Source organism: Fistularia commersonii, chromosome 22 (assembly GCF_037954325.1).
Source record: "Fistularia commersonii isolate RoL2024-O1a breed Wild chromosome 22, RoL_Fcom_v1.0, whole genome shotgun sequence".
NCBI classification, from domain to species: Eukaryota; Metazoa; Chordata; class Actinopteri; order Syngnathiformes; family Fistulariidae; genus Fistularia; species Fistularia commersonii.
The window spans coordinates 2,626,134-2,642,192 of NC_141305.1; the positions used below are offsets into that span (position 1 = coordinate 2,626,134).

A 16,059-nucleotide genomic window follows, 5' to 3' on the forward strand; every position below is an offset into this window, starting at 1 on the left:
ACGGGAGGGAGGAGTTGTCCTCCGGAGCCGGTGTCTGCTTTCCTCCCGGGAGGAGAGAGGAGGACCCTTGGAGCAGACGCGGTGGTCCAGCTGTGTCCGGACTTGCCGCCGAGCCTTCTCCCGCCAGGCAGCTGCGCGTCCTGGATGCGCGGCGACCTGCAGCCTCTGGAGAAAGAAAGAGAGAGAGAGAAAAAAAGAACTGCGGCTTGAAACAACTTTTGGGAGAAAAAAAAAATCCCCGGATTGTTTTTCGTACTTGTGCAGGTTTTATGCACGATAACTTGTAATCCTGTGCTATTACAAGAAGGCGACATGAATGGAAAAGGAACATGTTTGTTGTTTTTTTTTTTTTAAAAAAGTCTTTCACTTTTCATTTATCCATACCCCCTCGATTTTCTTTTAAGTTGCCACATATGTTTTTCTTATTTTTTAGGACATGGAATAAAGCTTGCCCTTTGTATCACCCTGAACTGGATCATGCGTCGGGGTGAGATTCCCTCCACGGCCACCAGAGGAAGCAGTGAGCCCACTCAACGGATGTAAACGTGCAATATTGTGAAATAAAGTAATATTTACAGGTTTGATTACCAAAATGAGAACATGGGACAAGGAGATCAGATATAAACAATAATCGTTATCATTTCTGTGTGGTTTACGGTGGTTGTGACGCATGGTGACACCAGACAGATTTTTAAGGTGCCCAAAACTAGGTGTTTGGAACCGTGAGAATGATATTTTTGTTAATTTTGAGGTATATATAAAATATATTTGAATGAACGTATTTATTTTTTGTCTGTGCAGGTAATCCATAACGGAGTAATGTTATTATTTTTGAAACTAAGGGACACCAGCTGACACCCCCCTTCCAGGTTCCTGAGTAAAATACCCGACTCTGACCTTTTATCTGACCTCTGCGGCTGAAGCGAAAAAAAAATAAAAAAAATAATCCTCTGCAGGACAGCATTTATCCATTTCACAAGTAAAAGCTTTCCCGTATCCGCTGGCGGTGGTAGCCCATCTCGGTAAACACTGCTATGGTTTCCTCGTCTGATATTTATCCTCAGAGTGGATTTATGTGCAGCTAAATGGCCACCAGGACGTCTCTCTCTAACACACACACACACACACACAGTGCGGTGTAATGGCGTGGGAGCCTGCTGCCGATCTCCTCCCGCCTCCCAGCTGGCCGAATGCAAAGCACACCAAAATATATGAACGGTCTTGTTGGTTATTTTAGGAAAATAGGTTTTCCAGATCCCGCGGATTTGGTCGCACGTGGGAATTTCGGTTGGCAGAGTGGCTCGGCTTAAAAACAAGGGGATTTTGTTTGGAGATTTCCGGACTTTGTCAAATCCAAGACTTGGACGGGAAAAAGGCACTTAATAGGACGCCCATATCGCTCAGGTGGGAATAAACACCCTGTAGCCTAATTTGAAAGCCCACATGGATCGTGATATCTGATCAGATTTGGAAAGTTGTGTCGAATCAAACATAAAATACCTTACAAACGGTCGAGTGGTTGGATTGTGCAAATTTGGCGATTCCATCGTGGCAGCTTTTTTGATTTTTAAAACAACTCACAGCGCAAATTAGCAAAAAATGCACAACTTAGGAAAGTATTTAAAAAAAAAAACAGTATCCATGTCTTGTTTTTCTTTAAAATAAGATAAATGATTAAAACAAAAATGCTATATCCCACATATCATCAAGCGGCACAGACCAATATATTGGGGTTAATCAACGTTCGGCATCGACTGGAAACGTGTTTGAAAGTTTCAGTTTCCCGTTTGAGCAAGAAGCGATAAGAAAAACGTTTCCTCAAACATTCATTGTCAGTATGTATAATGTATAGTTTGTTTTTTCCTTGACCTGTTACCCTGTTGTTGTTGCTGCTACACAAGAATATCCTAGTCATTTGAGTCATTTGAGTATTTCTATCCTATTCTATCTATTCCTGCGTGCTCGTGTTCCCTCTGCAGCTGTCGGATGTAACTCGTTACTGTTCCGAACGGCGTAAAAACACATTGCATTGGATTGCGATCCCTGAAAACAAATCAAAATACATTAAATGTGCTTTTTATTGTGAGCTCAAGGGTCCGGCGCGTTACTTTTGGAAGCAATAATTTGTAGTACCACAACACCGGTGAGCAAGTTCTCGGCGTCTTTAACTGTCGGAGTAAACTGAGACGTTCTAGAGTCACATAAATATGTTGAGGGGGAAAATCGCTCGCACATTTGGAGTCGGAGTTTAAGCTGGGCAGAATATTCAACACCTGTCTTGGTCGCAAGAGCGCAGCTGAAGCAAAGTGGCCGAGTTACTTTATCATAAGGGCCGTTCTCCTCTTTTCCGGGCCGACGGGTTTCTTTTTGAAACGTGTCGCCTTGACAAAGGATTTTGGTCGCGGTCCAGAAAACCCCGTGGATTAGGTTCACTCGGAAAAAAAAAAAAGACTCCTCTCATCCCCCGGAGACGTTACCCAAACTGACCCCCTGAAGTCCCCTGTTACAGTAATGTGCAACAGACTGTGAAATGTCTGAAACCTGGAAAACAATCAGGACCTTTTGTTAGTCATAGGTGGTGGAGAGGCTTTTACTGCATTCCTTAAAATCCTCTGCAGTTTGTTGATTCAAACAATACAAAAGTATATGCATATTCTTGCTGCTGCACCCTTATTTGCGCACGTGTCTCAGTTCTGCATGTTGTTTTACGGATTTGTTCTTGAGCCAGGAGTGGTATCTGTCAACAAAGGGACATCCTGGACACAAGAAGATCAAATCCAGAAAACCAACAACACTCTTGTCGCCTTAAAAGGTGCAAAAGCCAGACAAATGCCGCGGTGACATCCCATCGGCACTGCCAAGTTTTGCGTAAACAAGAAATGGATATAAACCTTGATCATGCATCATCTGCTGGACATTTCAGAGTTCAGGCTCTAATAACATGGGTATATTTCAATTATCAATCTTTATAGCCCCCTTTTTGTCTTTACTCACTGCAATAACACTTAGCAATAATCCATACACTGCAGCTCTAATCTCCATATGAGCTAACTCAAGTTCGTTTGTTATAAATTAAATAGAGGATCGATTTGGATTATTCACATCAAGTGAAGTCAAATGAGGACCACCTTTGACATATCAGCAGATCTGCTGACAGGTAGTTCATCTGACCATCCGTAAAACTGCTAATGCCTTCGAAAAAAAGGAGCCTGGAAGATGGAAAAGGTGTTCAGAGGTTTTATTGTCATTTTACCTCATTCTAATCCAAGCGGCTCCTTACTTCTTACTATGTGTGGAACCCTGCAACGCTCGTCTGTAATAGTGTTCCTTCTCTTCCTTCAACTCGTGCTCCAGAGCCAGGGCTCCGGCGGGAGATGCAGGCCAAGAGAGGGGATGGCCCTGCCAAAGGGAAGGATGAGAAACCTCCAGTCATGTCTAGAACCACCTCACTTAGTCACAGCTGTTCAGTGCTTATTTAGTCTAAGAGAGTCAGCTGATCCGCAGTTTTTAATCTCATCACCCCTCTAGACCGCCACCAGCACAACAGGATTTAGTGGATGTGTGTGTGTGTGTGTGTGTGTGATATATCCAGCATGTATTCACGTTACTGTGTGTCTGAAAATGAGTCAACCGGAAAGCCATTGATTCCTGCGGGAACTTCTGTGATCTCTGGCCTGAAGTTGGTCCTTTGGGCAAGGGGTGGGGGAGAGAGGGGAAGGGGGGGGCGGAGGTCCACCATTTCCTTTCTATATGGAAAATTGTTGCAGTGGATTGGGGTTAAACCGGGTGGTTGTGCAAGTTCTTCAATTCAGCTAGTTACACTGGAAGCCAAGTGATAGCCCTCATGAATGTGCCTCTTGCGTGGCTTTACAAAATGTTTGGGTTAATCAGAAAATGTTTGGGTTAATCAGAAAAGACCAGCTGCATTCCAACACAATTATGAACGCTAGAAAAGACAATGTGGAAACTGGGTGTAAAAAAAAAAAACCCTGATTACACCACTTTCTTCATTCAGACTACACAAATACTGAGAGGTCTGTGTGACTGAGAGGTTTCAGTACTGTCGGGGCTGCAAGTGTTGGGGAAATGCCAATTCAAAATGTCACAACATCGGGCAGAGGTTGAGAGTTTTGTGAAGCTGGAGAGCTACAGAACACTTCTCTTGAGCCCTTTTTTTTAAAGTTTTCCTTGTTTTCAATAACTCAAGTGACAGTATCATATATCACAGTGTGCCACGAGGTGTACCTCAACAGAAATACAATTAAACGTGTGTGTTCAAACCCAAATCCGCAAGTGTTTGGAGTTTATAGAGGAAAATGGGGACAGGTCAGTAGGGATGTGGTTCAGTCCATCATGTCTGAGTCCTCTGGCTTCATACGCCCTCCACAGAACGCTGTGAACGCAGTGCCTGAGGAAACTTCCCTTTCTGCAGCCGCCTCGCTCTCCCTCCTCAGCTCCTCTGTGAAGACCTTTAAAGTAGAAAAACAGATCCAGCATAGATGATGATAAATGGCTTAACGCCAGTCTGTCAAAGAATAACTAGTTTCTGACAATGCAAGGGGCAATAAAACACTGATTACATTCAATTTATATAATTATTTGTTCAAGGTGTGTCACCAAAAGACGCTGATGGGTTTGTTTTGTTTTTACAGTGGTTTATTTTAGCTATGCCACTTCCTGTCCTTAGAACAGTGTGATTCACTTGGGTTTTGGTTAGGCAACCTACTACAATTTGTGAATGTAACTGAATATTTTAACACTCAGTAATTTCCAACTGGGATTAATAGGGTGTTTTTAATCTTTCCATCTATTGAAATTCATGTTTAAATGATAACAATTAACTATGTGCTCTGGTTATCACTGAATGTGACAATATATGTGTTTCTTCTTCTTCTAATAAAACTACTATCACTCATGAATCTTAGTTTATTGACCACGTCAAATAATTACAGTACTGTCATTCACTACCAATAACATTTCCCCCCATAAAAACAGCAAAAATATATATATAGATATATTGAATTATTGTTTACCTGTTTGTCTTCCCGCCTATTCCAAAATGGCGACGGTGATGACAATATTAGCCGCTAGCGCTAGCCGGCCGCCGCCGCGGGACAACGGCTTCCCCGGGGAAGAGAGAACCGGGGAGTCCGAGAGGGATTTTAGCCCACAAAAGTCTCCAGAAGACGTCCTCCATACGCCCATAGATCCAGCTTATTTCTTTATTTCCTTTTTTTGCCCTCCATTATATGATATGCCTTCATACAGAACGGCCCCTGCTGACCGGAAGTGACGTTCTGATTGGCTCACTGTACTTCCGTCTATCAATGCTCCCCGGAAGGGGACAAATATAGATAAAAATATCAACGTAAAGGCATATTTTTATTCAGCCTCAAATTCAAGTCTATTAATGTTGTTTTGTTTTGTTTTGTTTTGTTTTGTTTTGTTTTGTTTTGTTTTGTTTTGTTTTGTTTTGTTTTGTTTTGTTTTGTTTTGTTTTAAGTTATTCCATTTCTACCCACTGGCCAGCCTTATGCCTAAAAATATAATTGCAAGATATAAGCAACATTCACTACGGGTTAAAAATAAATCTAAATTAAATCGTGTTTGAATGATTAACCCAGCTTTATCAATCCTCAGGAGTGAAGAGTAGATTTTGTAAACAATAGGTTGTCAGTTTACTGCTTCACATTGCGCGGGGATTATTAATCTTTCTTGTCATTGAGGGAAAATAAAGGATTGCTAATGTCATTTTTTTTTTTTTTTTTTTTTAATTTTAATCCAACTTTATTTCAATTTAATTTCTTTTACCTGACCAGAGGGGGGCACTGTTGGGCGCAGCCTGGTGACCTTTGGTCCAGTAGTAAATGGGCGTGTGTCCTTCACCCTGCAGCTCAGACGACTGGAGACTCCCTATAGGGAAGGACATGGAGTAAGTCCATCAGGTGAGTCGAAGCAGCTGTAACCCGGTTTAAATGCTTTTGATTGTAAAGTAAGACAGCATAAAGTAATCTTTAAAACCATCTCGAATGTGCATGCCGGAAATATCTCATACCAACCGTGAATCTGCTGTTGTTTTTTTCTAAGCAGTCAAACAGCATGTAGCGACTCCACATTCCTTTAAATTGATGTGGTGACGCTAGTAAAATACCCACGGTGTATGTTCGGAGTTGTTTTTAAAATGTACTGAACTCATTTACTTTCCTTTTCAACTGATTTTAACGTCTAGGTCTGATTCACAATTTTGCCGTCTCTCAATGTGTTCTGTTGGTGGAGTATTTTAAGTATTTATGTCCTTTTTCTACATTGGCTCGATCTATTTTTTTTTTCTGTTCAACTAATGATTTATTTGCATTGGTCCATCTCTTCCATTAGGTATTTCCTTGTAATGTATAAATAATAATCCTGTCTATTCTATAGTATATGAAATTTGTGTACAAATGCAGACTTTATAGAGAAATAGGAGATGTCTTTTATCAAGTGGCTTTTGATGGAGGCCTCTCTTAGTTGGAGGGAATATTTTAAAAGGATAATTTCTCCTCCTGCAGGACAACCCTTCTCTGAACCACCCGTCTGCAGGAGCATCCCTTACAGTGGAGATGGAGGATTTCTTGGTCCTGGTCATTTGGGCACTGAGGATTTGGCTGTTCCTCATCGTCAGCTTCATCATGATCCCCGCCATGTTCGGCTTCTCGCTGGGCATCTCCGAGGCCTACATGACGATCCTGGTCAAAACCCTGGAGGTACTCGCATTTGGCATTCCCGGTTATTTTGCACACGCTAAGACTCATGCAAGCCGTGACCTCTGTCCACAGTGGGCCACTCTGAATATACAGAAGGCGAGTCCAAGCCAACGCATATCCAGGACTTCGTCCGCTTACGGTGAGTAGACGGACAAGAATACCGTGGCATGGATTCAAATCTCAAGATTCCCACACTTAGCACGCCACCCACAGAGCTGATACACAGCGATACTTTGAAGGAATAAATGACTTATGTAAGAGGAGGCGTCCGCGGCCAAAGTTCGATACTTTGCCGTTCCAAGTGGAAAACGACATTATAACACCGCGTGTGTTTTATAAACAGAGATAAGCCGGCGGATCTCACGGAAGTTTTGATTGAGCGTGGAATACAGAGCGGTTTATCTTCTTTTACTGGATTTTGGCCTCTGCTTATCAGTTGGATGTCATCTGAAGCCGAGTCTTAACTGATGAGAACCCGCTTGTTTTGACAGATTCAATCTATTTTCTTGGTATCAATTTCACCTTTTTTCATTGACTCCAATGAAAATCACATTATTTCTCTAAAAGTCCTTGATTGAGTGATTTGGCAAAGTTTGAAAAACAGCAAAAAAGGACTTTAATAAAATGTCCCTGATGTAAAAATGTATCAAGATGTTTGCAAAAAAAAAAAAAAAAAAAAAATAGAGTCGTGTGCAAACATCTTCGACGGGACTACATTTTTTTTTTTTTTTTCCATAAAATTGAGAAGAAATGTGTTTTTTCGGGATATGTTTTGATCGATAAGGTTTTATTTTGATGCAGCCCTCATCTCGCCTGCTTTCCAAGCCCCGCTACAACCCCGAGTGCAACATAATCCATAAATGAACGACTAAAAAAAAACAGTTTTTTTTCCAACCAAACAAAACCAAAAACCAAACAAAATGCTGGATTTTTTTCCTTTTTTTTTTTTTTTTTCATTGCTCGTGATTTTCCTCACCTGCCCGATTGTTCTCGCATTCTCCTCGCTGATCTCTGAACGCAACCGCGTGAATAAACCCTCGTGATTTATTTCTTTATTTCCCAGAGTATGTTGAAAGACAAAGATCAAGCGACTGATAGGCGTTGTGACGCAAGTCTGGATTTCACGCGAGCAATCTATCGCACGACTAATTCGCCCTTTGTGTAAAGGGTTAAAAAAAAAGGTTCAACGCCTCTCTGTGGAATTGCATAGATGTCCCCATCGGAGCTTTGTCACGACGGAAGCATGACTCACTAGATGTTCATCAGGAGCAGCCATGAAGAACCCTGTTAGATGCTGCAGTCTGCAGGCCGCCGTTGTTCGCTTTATAGGAATATATAGCTGTAAATTAGCTTTATAGATAGATATCTTGGGAAATGTTGAATGGAGAGTCACTTATCTATTGTTTTGGATTTTGGCCCCCGTCTTATCAGATGATCATAGATAGAAGCAACAGTCTAAACTGGAGAAAGTCTCCATTTGAAAGACCATGTGTCAAACTCAAGGCCCGCGGGCCAAATGTGGCCCGCCGCGTCAATTTTAAGGGGCCGGCGAGAAAGTCTTAAAAGGTGTGATTGTCTTGAAATAAATAAGTCAAACGCGTGTGTTGAACATAAACTACATTTCCCACAATTCCCCAAAGCCCTTTGGCGCCGTGAGAGCAGACAGCCTGCAGCATTTGTAACTTTGTCTTTTATTACTTTGTGTTTAAGTATATTTTCAAGTATCTTAATATTTAATAAATTCTAAGTATTTAAGGATTTTAATGTAAATACTTTTAAAGTATTTTTCTGCATCTGTTCCTGGACAATAACCTTGGAGCATTAAAATAATTTCCCAAGCACGGGATCCACATCAATGCCATTTTCAACAAGAAGACTTGAGAAATTCACTGCTGAAAAAAATAAAGGGAACACTAAAATAACACATCCTAGATCTGAATGACTGAAATATTCTTATCAAATACTTTGTTCTTTACATAGTTCAATGTGCTGACAACAAAATCCCACAAAAATGATCAATGGAAATGAAATTCTTGAACCCACGGAGGTCTGGATTTGGAGTCACACTCCAAAAAAAGTGGAAAAAAACACTAACGTAGTTATAAATGTCCTTAAAACAGAGTTTTAAGAGTTACATTGACTTGTTTAATTGTTCCCTTTATTTTTTGGAGCAGTATACAAATCATCCCTAAATACCCGGGAAAAGAAAAGCTGATGCAGACGGAAGGCTATTTCAAGAAAGACAGGAATGCATCTGTAACATTTTGGATTTGAATAAGTAATAAGCATCTTTTTAAGACCTTAAAACACTTTATAGCCTTAACGTTGACACTTTATGTTTTATTTGTATTTCTTATTCTCCCTCCTTCCTACTATTATCTATTATTGTTATGTTTTACTTGAAACTCTGGCACAACAATTTCCTTGGGGATAAATAAAGTTGTTCTTATTCTTATTCTTAAAATGTCTCCCAATTGACTCTGGAGGTCATCGTTCTCATGAATGATTGCGCCTCCATAAACTTTGACTTTCCTGCGTGTGTTCAGGCCTCATCCAAAGAGAAGACGGCTCTATGGAGAAAGAGTTTGAGGAGCTCAGGCGGAGTCGCGCCAAACCCCCGGCGGGCGGTGATTTTGCGCTCAGCGACTGTTTCTACTTCACCCGCAAAGGAATTGAAAGCATCGTGGATGATGAGGTACGTGACTTACCGCGGTTGTAGCCCGTCCCCGGGGTTGGATTCAAATGTTCTCCTCCTCAAACCGACAGTCCGAAAAACACGCAGGAGGTTCACCCAAATCCTGCCTCTCGCCCAACAACAGCTGGGATTAGCTTGATGCCAAAATGTAAAGGACTTAAAAGTAACCACTACACAAGTAATCGTGTATTTGCAAGTGTATTTGCAGTCCCTATGTCCTCTATTGTAAGTCGCTTTGGATAAAAGCGTCTGCCAAATGCAATGTAATGTAATGTAACCAAATGTAAACAGTTAACCCACTTATTATGTTAAGGGTCAATTTGACCCAATGGGTGAAATTGACCCTTAACATAATAAGAGGGTTAATTATGGCTGTTTAAATACCAATGGGTGTGTAGATCTGGAAAATCAGGATAGACGTATTAATAAGGTTTTCTCCAGGTGACCCAGCGCTTCACCTCCGAGGAGCTGCTGTCCTGGAACCTACTGACGCGCACCAACAACGGTTTCCGCTACGTCAGCGTGAGGATGACGCTGGTCTACTGCCTCGGCATCGTGGTGAGATACTGCATCCTGGCTCCGCTCAGGTACGGGAGCGCTCTCCGCTCGGGTATTTATCGGAAAGAGCGTTTCGCTAAGGTTTCGGTCTCGATCCGCAGGATCACGCTGGCCTGCATCGGCCTCACCTGGCTGGTCATCGGGACGTCCGCCGTCGGGATGCTCCCAAACTGGAGGTGCCAGCAAAGATATGATCCTCCCACTGATACCAAGTGTGTGTTTGTTGTACTAAGTGTGTGTGAACGTATCTAGGCTGAAGTCCTGGCTCAGCGAGTGGGTCCACGTCATCTGCTACCGGATCTGCGCCCGAGGACTCTCCGCCACCATCCGCTATCACAACAGGCGAGTCGGCGTCGCCGCAGCGCCCGGCCCTCCGAAAGGAAAACTTCCTCCCCTCACCTTTTTTTTTTTGAACGCAACAGGGAAAACAAGCCGCAGAAAGGAGGGATCTGCGTGGCCAATCACACCACCCCCATCGACATCGTCATCCTCTGCAACGACGGCTGCTACGCCATGGTGGGTCGGCCGTTTTGCGCTGCATACCTGTGCATGAGTCTGCGTGTCCGCTCACGTCGAGTACACTCATGTATGCTTGCCTATTCTTAAAAATTAATTATACATGTGGCAATTACTGTTTAGTTGCCAGATCAACAATGCAGTACTTAAGAGTACCAGAAGTTGAGGTCAATTTCGATTGATTTCTCTGCGCTTTTATAAGCCGCGGCGTTCGGAATTGGTCACCAGGTTTGGTTGGGCGTTCAGATCCTTGCCGATCGGCTGAACGTTGCAGCTTCTTCTGTTGGTCAGGTGGGCCAAGTGCACGGAGGTCTGATGGGAGTGGTCCAGAGAGCCATGGTGAGATCCTGTCCCCACGTCTGGTTCGAGAGGGCGGAGATGAAAGATCGCCACCTGGTGACCAAAAGGTCAGATCTTCCATCTTCATTGACGCCGCGCGCAGAAAACAAGTCCCGTCTTCTTCGTCGCGGCTGCAACTTTCTTGGCAGCACTTTCTTGTTTATCTTGTTATATAAACAAAAGCCGTGGTGGCGGAGGTTTGAGGAGAAGCTGCTACTTGTCAGTGACTCAGATCCTGGATCAAGTCCTCGCTCAGATCCTCGTTCCAGATGTGCCGACGAATCGCTTCAAAGCTGCGTCTTGTTTCCATTGTCTCTCTGGTGTCGCCCGCAGGTTGAAGGATCACGTAAACGACAAGACAAAGCTCCCCATCCTGATCTTCCCGGAGGGTGAGTCCGTGGCGACGGACGGTAACTCCATATGTGCTCTTTGAGCGTCCCTCGTCCCGTTTGACGTGACGATCTCTGGTTTCTGCAGGGACCTGCGTCAACAACACATCTGTTATGATGTTTAAAAAGGGGAGTTTCGAGATCGGGACGACGATATACCCCGTGGCCATCAAGGTACTTCCGCCCCGTCGGATTCCCTACGTCTTGCGTTACGTAACGGGCAGGACGACGTATCCCAGCTCCGTCGGCTTCTTGTCTCCTAGTACGACCCCAAGTTTGGAGATGCTTTCTGGAACAGCTCCAAGTACAGCATGGTGAGCTACCTGCTGAGGATGATGACCAGCTGGGCCCTGGTCTGCAACGTGTGGTACCTGCCAGCCATGCACCAACAGGTGACCCTCTTTAAGATCTACACCAAGGAGTGTGTGTGTGTGTGTGTACCTTCCCCCTGGCGCCGCTTTGACCCGTCCTGTTTTACCTCGACCTGTCAGGAAGGCGAAGACGCCGTCCAGTTCGCCAACAGGGTGAAGTCGGCCATCGCTCGCCAAGGAGGCCTGGTGGATCTGCAGTGGTGAGATAAAACTACCGGGTTGTTTGTTCGATCGGCTCCTGGAAACAAACGAAAGAGGGGTAACCCTGGAAACTGGAGGTCGCTTGAAGTAAACACTAACGTGCCACATCGAGGACGTGGACACCTTCGGTGTTCGCTCTAAATCCGAAATGAGAATCGTCTCATGTCGCCCACGCAGGGACGGCGGCCTAAAGCGAGCCCGGGTGAAGGAGTCGTTCAAAGAGCAGCAGCAGAAGCAGTACAGCAACATGGTGGTGGGAGACGACAGCAGCAGCGGCGGCGACTGAGACCCGCCTCCGGACATCCAGAACGCCAAGACCGGCCTCAGCACGGGTGCAATATTTAAACAAAAAACAAAGAAAAAGCCTGTGATTGAAGCGAATGCCTGCAGAGAAGCCTTTTTATAAGGAGTACCAGCACCACGAAGAACAGCTAGTATCCGAAAACTTTGGAACAGCGTCCAATACACACAACACACAGTATAAATGCATCATGACTTGTTTTAAATGGTAAAATCCTTAAGTTATTGACACTTCTAGAGCTTTCCAGAGCAGCTTCATCCTTGTTTTGAAGGTCCACACGAGTGTTCGAGGGTCTCCAAGGTGTATCTTGAAATCCCTTTCCTGTACACGAGCGCCGATTTCACCCGGACGGAAAGACGACGGTGTTTGGCAAAGCGGCGGATATTCAAAGGAGAACACACAGACGGGACTTTCTGAGCATGTCCGATGTTTTTCCCGCCGCTTCCTCCTCGCCGGCTCCGTCCTCGTGAAGATTCTCAGCACCTGTTTGAAGGCGGAAAGAGAAGTTTTTTTTTTTCGCCTCATGTTACGACTCTTTCCTGCCTTGAATTATTCGTTCTCACCGTCTGACTCCGGGTCGTTTGGATTGGCGTCGACTTGGGCTCCCTGTGATAAACAAAACATCGGCGATTTTATTACCACGGCAACGGGGGGGGGGGGTATCAACGCATTTTCTACAACAATATTATATTGCTTATATCAGCTTTTGGTACCAAAAGACTCAAAGTGTTTGGCCACTAGATGGTGTTGTTCATCTTTGAGGACAAACAACTCATCCATCCATCCATCCATCCATCCATCCATCCATCCATCCATCCATCCATCCATCCATCCATCGTCTACCGTTTCTCCTGCTCTGTCTGGATTCTGGAAGCTACTCATGGACCCCTGATCGATCACATGGAGGCATACAACGATTCACCCTCTCATTCTGGACTGTCTTGTGTCTCCACTGAACATCCAGCATGTTTTTGGACGGTGGAAAAAGAACGGCGAGCCTGGAGGAACTGGAGGAACCCCATGTAGATACGGGGAGAACATGGAGGCTCCACACAGAAAGGCTGCCCAGACCAGGACCTCCTTTGCTGTGAAGCACCAGCCACTTTGTGTCCATGCCGCCCCAGATAAAACTTGACATTTATATATTTATATTATGAATAAAACCAGATGTTGATAAAAGTTTTGGGGGTTATTATTTGAAACTGAAAAAAATTGGAAATATTAAAATTGGGAATAATAACAATTCCAACAACAACAATAATAATAATAGCAATAATAATAATGATAATAATAATAGATGTTACCCTTCTGGGTAACACCTGATGGCCCCCAGATGACCAAAGTAACAATATCACAACAATAGCACTTTCAACTTGCAAAATACATATTTTATTGCCTGTTTATATATTGTATAGTTATTTTATTGCCTATCTGTATATTTTATATAAATTGTCTATTTTATACAGTTTTATATTTGTATTGTCCAGGACTACAGATGGAAATTAGCTATGAGCTATAATCTGGTACAAACATCTCTGTGCTTAATGTATTTGTACACTGTCCTAATAAACTTCTAAACAAACAAAACAAACAAAAATAACAATAATAATAATAATAATAATAATGATAATAATAATAATAATAACATCAACAATAATAATAATAACAGCACTAATACTTGCAGCACTTTTACTTGCACTAGCTGTAAAAAAATTGCATTGATTCTTTCATAAAGCATTTATCTGTAAACACTGCACATTCTGTGCATATGCACTTCTGCTTTTTGCACTTTTGATTAGATGATAACTGCATTTTGTCACTCTGTATCCTTACATGTGTAATGACAATGAAGTTGAATCCAATCCAATAATAATACTAATGATAATGATAACAATAATAATAATAATATCCTGTTTATTTCTATGCACAGATGTTGTGTTGCACTGAATTGTATGCTTTCCTACTTGATGGTCCGCCTCACCTGCAGCTGGTAACCCCTGTGTTTCTTGCGTTGTTCTTCAAGGTGTCTGCAGATACACACCAAATCATCACCGTCATTTTTTTTGCAATCATTTGAATCTATTAGACATATTTAGATTTTAATTATTCTAGCGGTGGATTCTAATCAAGTCAATAGGCAGATGAAAGATGACCATATCATTCATGTTATTACAATAGTATAAATCTCTCATATCGACTAACATTTCTTGCACAAACGTCAGTAATCTCACCGTTGCAGATAAGAGTTGCAGTTCCTGCCGGCGTTGTCAGCCTTCATCTTCACTTGGTCTGCCGCGCCCACGTCCACCCTACCCGACGCCCCGGATGCAATCGGCATCTCTGTGAGTGCAACCAGAGGTTTCAGACAAGAACATGCAGTATTCTGGGAGCAGCGGAGAAGAAGAATTCCACACAACCCCTTCTGGTTGTGCGGTCTTTGACCGTTTGGCCGCTGTTAGCATGGAAATGTAGCCGTGGGGTTTATGGGGGTGTTTGTTTCTGCGTCCATGGCAACCGCTGGGGCGCCCTGTAGGAAGGGGTCAGGAGAACTCCTGCAGGACCTCGCAGAGCGGTATGGAACAATGAAAGCGGTAACAGATGGCGACAACTCCGGGTTTGAGCAGCCCAAAATCAGTTCCAGGAGAAGCTTTGTGATTGAGGGACGCTTTCTTTGTTTTTGGTCCTGGTTCTTCTTCCTTTTCCTCTGATTGGAGAGCATCACCCGCCTCCATATCTCCATCTTCTCTCACGCCAACATCTGTGTCCTTCTACCCAGATCTTCACCATCCTTCCTCTGTCGTTGCCCAAACCGACGATGAACTCATTCCTGATCTTCTCCATCCTTCTCCCAGAGAGGAACCTCCACATCTTCATCTCTGCCTCCCCTCTTCTCCTCAGGGTCTCTGGACCAACAACTCTCACCTCCATCTTCTTCACCTTTCCTTTCATTCTGGCAAATGCTCTGTTATCACCCCTGACAATCTTCTCCATCCGTTCCAACCTGCTTGCACTTGTACCTCCACCTCTTCTCAACACTCTCATTGCTCTGGACCAGGGATGTCAAACTCATTTTGGTCTAATTTGGCCTAATTTGGGTTGCCGGACCAGTCTAATCATAGCGTAATTACCAAGAAGTCCTACTAAGTCCAAATTTTTCCTTTGTTTTAGTGTAACTTTTTACTGCGCTGATGCCCCAGATCAGGTTAGGCACCAAGTTAGGCTATGCAGTGTGTGTGTGTGTGTGTGTACGTTTGTGTATGTCTTTGACAAAAAAACAAAACAAAAAAAAAAACCACTAACCCAAGCTTACTGTTCTGTATATTTCCTGTGCGTCTTGTATTTGCAAGTGTTATTTGCAGTCCTTATGTCCTCTATTGTAAGTCGCTTTGGATAAAAGCGTCTGCCAAATGCAATGTAATGTAATGTAATGTAAAGGAGAACAGGTTAAATGACAAAAATCTATATATGTAATGAACTGTTCCTTTAAAAAATACATGACAATTCATGAAGAAAAGTAAGTGCGATTCCATCGACTCTATGCCTCAGTTCCGTCTCCTCAGTTCTCCGATTTTTCAACGTGACACCGAACTCGCTGTATCCACACCGAGCATACAGGGTTCTTAACAACCTCAATGAGCGAATAAGAAGTGGTCCATTTTTCTTGGGAAACACTCCATGTCCACTTTTTTTAGACCACGACATCTTGCTGATTGGACTCGATACTGGCCCGCCGGCCGTATGTTTGACATCCCTGCTCTGCACCATCAACCTTCGGTGCTTAAACTCCTCAACCTTCTTTACCTTCGCTCCCTGTAGCCTCTTGGATCCTTCTCATTCACACAAATGCATTGTGTCTCCATCCCTCTGCTCTCCAGGAGCATACCTCCACCTCTCTAGATCCTCCTCCACCATAGATCACAGTGTCATCTGCATACACACAAATAAT

At 43.4% G+C, this 16,059-nt stretch overlaps 2 protein-coding genes across 2 annotated transcripts; one reads left to right on the forward strand and one right to left on the reverse strand.

The window, feature by feature from the left end:
- The first annotated feature begins 5,714 nt into the window (after positions 1-5,714).
- agpat9l (1-acylglycerol-3-phosphate O-acyltransferase 9, like) lies at positions 5,715-12,146 on the forward strand. The gene is made up of 14 exons (XM_086169709.1): positions 5,715-5,945; positions 6,549-6,743; positions 6,816-6,882; positions 9,290-9,438; positions 9,880-10,025; positions 10,098-10,172; positions 10,249-10,338; positions 10,419-10,512; positions 10,804-10,919; positions 11,185-11,240; positions 11,329-11,414; positions 11,504-11,632; positions 11,732-11,811; positions 11,990-12,146. The coding sequence occupies exons 2-14, from the start codon at positions 6,600-6,602 to the stop codon at positions 12,096-12,098; spliced, it is 1,341 nt and encodes a 446-aa protein (XP_086025835.1). The 5' UTR covers positions 5,715-5,945; positions 6,549-6,599; the 3' UTR covers positions 12,099-12,146.
- Positions 12,147-12,459: 313 nt separating this feature from the next.
- On the reverse strand, positions 12,460-16,020 carry LOC147221282 (uncharacterized). Its single transcript, XM_086169711.1, has 5 exons — positions 15,915-16,020; positions 14,345-14,453; positions 14,095-14,140; positions 12,677-12,719; positions 12,460-12,596 (listed from the first exon to the last, which is right to left on the reverse strand). The coding sequence occupies exons 1-5, from the start codon at positions 15,946-15,948 to the stop codon at positions 12,499-12,501; spliced, it is 330 nt and encodes a 109-aa protein (XP_086025837.1). The 5' UTR covers positions 15,949-16,020; the 3' UTR covers positions 12,460-12,498.
- Positions 16,021-16,059: the final 39 nt, after the last annotated feature.